This window comes from Benincasa hispida, chromosome 5, assembly GCF_027475165.1.
Source record: "Benincasa hispida cultivar pf3 chromosome 5, pf3_genome.v1.1, whole genome shotgun sequence".
NCBI classification, from domain to species: Eukaryota; Viridiplantae; Streptophyta; class Magnoliopsida; order Cucurbitales; family Cucurbitaceae; genus Benincasa; species Benincasa hispida.
This window is the reverse complement of record NC_143482.1, coordinates 25,008,577-25,015,145: the sequence shown is the minus strand read 5'-3', so window position 1 is coordinate 25,015,145 and position 6,569 is coordinate 25,008,577. Positions and strand designations below refer to the sequence as shown.

General features: G+C 40.1%; 1 protein-coding gene across 1 annotated transcript; it reads left to right on the top strand.

Moving 5' to 3' along the window:
• The first annotated feature begins 1,396 nt into the window (after window positions 1–1,396).
• LOC120077255 (uncharacterized) lies at window positions 1,397–2,239 on the top strand. Its single transcript, XM_090313539.1, has 2 exons — window positions 1,397–1,678; window positions 1,772–2,239. The coding sequence occupies exons 1-2, from the start codon at window positions 1,397–1,399 to the stop codon at window positions 2,237–2,239; spliced, it is 750 nt and encodes a 249-aa protein (XP_090169665.1).
• The last annotated feature ends 4,330 nt before the right edge of the window (window positions 2,240–6,569 follow it).

The following is a 6,569-nucleotide window of genomic DNA, read 5'->3' as shown; positions in this document are numbered from 1 at the left end:
ACAGAAAGCCTCATGGTAGTTTTGCATCCAAGTTATAGGTTGAAAATCTAGCCTTTAGGCTTCAAGATGGTTACCATTTCGATGAAATTAAATATAGTTTTATGTTTTCTATAGGATAGTATTTACAATTTTTTACTGTGAAAAAAATTTCAGCCATGTGAGCAAGTATTGTTGATCAGAGCTTTAGTTAGGATGTAGAAATCACACGTTCAAGAACATTTTTTGGGTTTCTTTTCTTGATTAAGAATGGGACTCCAAAGAAATATTTACTTGTACCTCGACACAATTAGTGTTTTTTTTTCTTGCATTCCTCCTACTTCCATTGAAGGTCTTTAATTCATTTTCTGTATTTTAATGATGTTGGTAAGTAGTTAGTGTCGAAAAACAGCTCGTAACCCTAGGGGTATTTTAGTAATTGTATGTACTCTAGGGCTTCCCATTAGTCTATTTATTTGGTCTATTCTCTTGTATTTTGTGTATCAGAATTAATAATAAAAATCAGTCTCTATCGTGGTTTTTTCTACCTGATCTAGGGTTTTTCATGTAAATCTTATGTTCCTTTCTTCCTCTTTTTTCAACATGGTATTAGAGCATGGCGACAAAATCCTAGTCATCATTGATGAAAATAGACTAGATTCTCCATTAGCAACCTCCATTGGAACTAGTTGGGAAGCCAATATCACCAAAGCCATTCGGGAAGCCGTGGAACAATACCTCCAAGCCGCGCTGCCGAAAATCATCCAATCCGTTTTAGACCCTAACCCTAATCGGCCCAGTTCCAGCCGACCAGATCCCAACCGTAGCCGAACCAGAAATTGTCCAACCGTGCGACCCTGGCGTTTTCTAGCCGCTCGATCACTCCCAACCAACATGGATGTACCAACCGTGCGACCCTGATGTTTTCCAGCCGCTCGACCACTCCCAACTGCCGCGATTCCAACCGCAGGACTCTAGCCACACCTTCTCATCGGTCGACCCAGCTGGTGCGACAAGCCATCCGAAGCAGATCCCGCCAGTCGCAACCTTACATCCTCTTCCAGCCGGCTGCTGTCGTCGAGCAAAATCAACAGTCCGTGCGACTTCTCATCAGCAGCCTGCTCCGATGGCGCCGGCAGTCGGATTTGCACATCAGCTTTTTTGAGGGTCTACAAGTGATCTCCAATGGCGTTTTGCCCATCTACAACAGTAGCTTGCAGATTTCAGTACGATTCTTGGGACAAACTCTCAACCAGATTTCTCGGCCAACATACCAATATACTCTGTAAACTGGATAAATTCTTTCCCTATTTTACCCACTATAAAAATCCTTTATGGATCCATGGGAAATTCTGCAGGGTTTATTACTGGAGAGAAATTGAATGGCCAGAACTACTTTTCCTAGTCTCAATCCATCAGAATGGCCTTGAAAAGACGTCATAAGTTTGAATACTTGACTGAAGAGATACCTAAGCCCATTCCAAAAGACCCTCAGGAGCGGATCTGGAAGGGAGAAGACTCGTTGTTGAGATCTGTTCTGATTAACAGTATGGAACCTCAGATTGGCAGACCGTTACTCTATGCTGCAACTACCAAGGATATTTGGGACGTTGTTCAACAATTTTATTCAAAGAGGCAGAATGCATCCCGACTCTATACGTTACGAAAACAGGCACATGAATGTAAGCAAGGCACTATGGACGTAAAGTCCTATATTAATCAAATGACTCTTTTGTGGCAGGAGATGGATCTTTGTAAGGAGACAATCTAGAAATGTGCTCATGACGGAGCACAGTATGCAAAAATTGAAGAAGCAGATCGTGTCTATGACTTCCTGGCCATACTAAATTTGAAGTTTGATGCCATTCGGAGTCGGATTCTGGGGCAACGCCCTACTCCCTCTCTCATGGAAGTTTGCTCAGGAATACGCCTAGAGGAAGATAGATCAATTGAAAGGAATAACCCAGTCATTACCTCTACTGATGCTTTTGCCACTAAGTCCTCCAGCATTAACAGCGATAAAAGGCCCACTCCGGTCCGTGAGCATTGTAAAAAGTTATGGCATACAAAGGACCAGTGTTGGAAGCTACATGGACGGCCCCCAAACAGTAAACATCGCCAGCCACATGACAAATCAATATCTGGACAGGCCCTTGTGAGTGACTTGATAAATAAGAATCCTCAGCAGCAACCCTCAACAGATAGTACGACCAGCCTGAGTACGATTGGAGTCAGTGCCATCGCCCAGTCAGGAAATATCTAGTCTTTTGGTCTTATTAGTATTAACGGAAAAAAATCTTGGATTGTTGACTCAGGGGCGACAGACCATCTTACTGGTACCTCTGATCAGTTTCTCTCATATTGTCCAAGTGCCGGTAATGAACGAATTAGGATTGCAGATGGGTTGTTCGCACTTGTTGCACGAAAAGGGAATTTATCTTCGTTTGAGGGTTTTGGTTTTGCGGGATGTTTTGCATGTTACTAAAATTTCATATAATTTTTTATCCATTGGTAACAAAAATTTATTTTTGTAAAGCATGTGCACAATAATGACTTAATGATTCAAGCTCTTGTCACTGGCAACGGCGCCAAAAACTTGTAATAATAAATTTTTATAATCTTTATCTTTATCTTTTTTTTATGCGCTAAGGACTGAAGATGATGATGCTCTTTGCGCTCAAGTGCTTTGTGATAAAGATATTGTTGCGATACTACGTTCTAAGTGTATGCGATGATGATAATATGCTTCGTAGTATGCGATGATGTAGAGCGTGTCACAAGTTTTCTTGCGCTGGAACCAAGTATAATTCCAACGCAAGTTTCTCAAGTTGACCTGAGGTCGAACACGGGGATTGTTGTTGTTTAGATGCAATACTAGGGTGGTAAATGCGACTGGTTTATCATAAAGAATAAAGAATTGGTCTAGTAGAAATGTAAATTGCGATGAAAAGTAAATTGCGTTGTAAATAAAATGCGTTAATAAAATAAATGTCTAAACTACTAATGATACAGGGTGAGGACTGGCTTTGAAGTTGTGCAAGATAATCTAATGAATGTGGTGACAAGTCTTGTGAATGAATCAGAAAGAGAATGGGTTGAGGGAAAGGACATCGTAAGTTTGTCAATTCTTGTTGAGGACGTAACTAAGGTTCCGCTTTCCCTTGGCTTACACCTTTTAGTGATTGACCGCGTTCCCATACGTCTATGGTGAAATGGGGATGAACGTGATGAATGCAAGGTTGTTTCCATCTCTGGAAATATTTCTCGCTTTAGATAATGCATTCTTCCAACCTTCTCTCCATAGGCGGGATAACATCTTCACTTCTGCTCTCACAGGTGAAGATGTCGTCGAGCATGCTTTAGCTAAACTCAGCCGATTTCCTTAACAATGCTTAACTCACTCACTTAATCCTTCCCCTTTACCCAAGGGATTAGTGACACATGATGGAGAAAATAGATGATGAATGTATGGAAAAGAAAAGAGAGATGCTAACGATGACGATAATGATATTAAATCTAAAGATTAAGCATTTGGTACATGATTGAGAATGAAAAATTAAAGAAAGATGAACACAGTAGATGAATGAAAGAATAGAAACAAATTTGGAAAGAGTGTCAATGTCTTGAAACAGATCCCGATTGGAGATGTTGTGCTTGCCGGCGTGTGGATGAGATAGAGTGGAAAGCTTCCCTCTCAGGCTTGCTTTCCTTGTAGAAGTGACCTTTTGCACAGAGCTTCAGCTTCGTAATGTGAAGAATTTCTTGCTCAGAGACTTACCTTTTAGCCTTGTCTCGTCATTCTCCCGGATTTTCTTTGTAATGTCTCTTCAAACTAGCCTCCTTTACAATGAATTCAAGGAAGCTATTTATAGACCTTGGCTCTCTGTATTGGTGGTCTTACTTTGTAAATATGATAATTCCTGCCATGGCGTAGTGGAAATGTCCGCTCTGCTCCATGATCAATCTGTCAGAATCATACAACAGAAAGCTTTACACGTCAGAAGTCCTGCGAATGTGTTGCTCTTCACATCTTCGATCGATCGCCGCATGCAGTGTAGTTGTTTTGATTACAGCATGCGGTGGAAATGCGTTGATCGCTTAAATCCATGATCGATCGCTGCATGCTGCAATTGCGTTGAACTTTCTACGTTCTTGATCGATTGTCGCATGCTGTATGGATGCATTGTTCATTTTTGTCCTTGAGCAATTAACATATACAGTGACCTATTTCCTGCAAAACAAAGACTTGGACATTCTATTTCGCCATCGCAATGGGGTTAGTGGGTGTGTTCAGGACACTTTACAATTTTCGTATTTCTAAGCCAATTCTTATACTATCGATGCAACTTTTCCTTCTTTTTGCCTCATAATCTAAATAAAAAAGTATAAATAACTTGTATTTCTACAAGTTATCACACCCCCAAATTTAGATATATGCTTGTCCTCAAACATATCTTCGACTAAGGCAATTCCACTCAACTCCCATCCTAACTTTGCGTCGATCGGCTACTCCGAATGCTCCACCTCTACAAAATTAATCAACACCGCAAGTTCCTTCTATCCTTAAACAATTCTTCACATGCTCTACTTTATTCTTATCTAGAACAAACCTCTACCCAAAGTTCCCTTCTAGTTTTGAGAAGAATGTTTTATCTCTTCTTGCAAAAACAACAAAGTGCGTCTTTATGCAGTGGCCTGGTTTGCATCATCTTATTAGAGAATGTTGATCATGATTACACCCTTCGTTTTGGATTGCTCCCACGGGTGTCATGCGAGCATCCAACCACGGTTATGTATCAATCTTAACTTCAACATTTGATCCTCAGCCAAGTTTTACTTTTGTTGGTCAGAGGAGTTGTCTCTTTTATTCCTATTTTCTCCCTTTTTTTTTCTATTGCGTCGATCCTGAAAACCTACCTTCATTTTGGCTTGTTTTCATGGGTGTCATGCGAACATCCAACTACGAGCAGGTTCCTTTCACGAATAACTTGTATTTCTACAAGTTTTTGGCGTCGTTGTCGAGGACAAAAACTTGGTAACGATAAAAATAAAATGTCATGCTATATCGCTTATGCACTACTGATGAATGAATAAATCAATCTCTTGTCCTCGGCAACGGTGACAAAAACTTGTAATATTAAATTAATACAATCTTTATCTAATGCGTTGCTTATGAATGAAAATGATGATGCTCTATGCACTCAAGTGCTTTGCGATAAAGATATATTGTTGCGATACTACGTACTAAATATATGCATTGATGATGACTGCTTCGTAGTATGCGATGATGTAATTCGTGTCACAAGTTTTCATGCACTGGAACATAGTATAATTCCAACGCAAGTTTCTCAGAGTGACCTGAGGTCGAACACGAGAATTTTTGTTGTTTAGATGCGATACTAATGTGGTATAAACGACCAGTTTATCATAAAGAATAAAGAATTTGGTTTTTGTGCAGAAAAGTAAATTGCGATGAAACATAAATTCCGTTGTAAATAAAATGCGTTAAAGTAAATTGCGATGATAAAATAAATGTTTAACTATTAATGATACAGGTTGAGGACTGGCTGTGAAGTTGTGCAAGATAATCTAGTGAATACAATGGCAAGTCTTGTGAATGAATCAGAAAGAGAATGGGTTGAGGGAAAGACATTGCAAGTTTGTCAATTCTTGTTGAGGACGCAACTAAGATTCCGCTTTCCCTTGGCTTACACCTTTCAGTGATCGGTCGCGTTCCCATACGTCTATGGTGAAACAAGGATGAACGTGATGAACGCAAGGTTGTTTCCATATCTGGAAATACTTCTCACTTTAGATAACCCATTCTTCCAACCTTCTCTCGATAGGTGGAATAACATCTTCACTTTTGCTTTCATAGGTAAAGATGTCGTTGAGCATGCTTTAGCTAAACTCAGCCGATTTCCTTAACAAAGATTAACTCATTCACTTAATCCTTCCCCTTTACCCAGGGGATTAGTGGCACATGATGGAGAAAATGGATGATGAATGTATGGAAAAGAACAGAGAGATGGTAATAATGATGATAATGATATTAAATCTAAAGATTAAGCGTTTGGTATAGATTGTGAATGAAAGATTAAAGAAAGATGAACACAGTAGATGAATGAAAGAATAGAAACAAATACGAAAAGAGTGTTAATGTCTTGACACAGATCCCGATCGGAGACATTGTGCTTGTCGGCCTGTGGATGAGATGGAGTGGAAAGCTTCCCTCTCAGGCTTGCTTTCTCGGTAGAAGTGACCTCTTGCACAGAGCTTCAGCTTCGGGAATGGGAAGAATTTCTTGCTTGGAGACTTACCTTTCAGCCTTCTCGTCGTTCTCCCGGATTTTCTTTGTAATGACTCTTCAGATCAGCCTCCTTAACAATGAATTCGAGGAGGCTATTTATAGACCTTGACTCTCGGTATTAGTGGTCCCACACTGAAATTCTGATAAATCCCTCCATGGCGTAATGGAAATGTTCGCTCTGCTCCACGATTAAATGTCAGAATCGTACAACAGAAAAGCTGTACACTTGTTAGAATCTCCCACGAATGTGTTCCTCTTCACATCTTCGATCGATCGCGCATGC

Excerpts from the sequence above, each read along its gene's own strand:
- LOC120077255 (XM_090313539.1), top strand. The coding sequence starts at position 1,397 with ATGGCCTTGAAAAGACGTCATAAGTTTGAATACTTGACTGAAGAGATA. Across the intron at positions 1,679-1,771 it reads GTAAGCAAGGCACTATGGAC|TATGCAAAAATTGAAGAAGC; the intron begins GTAAAGTCCTAT and ends GACGGAGCACAG.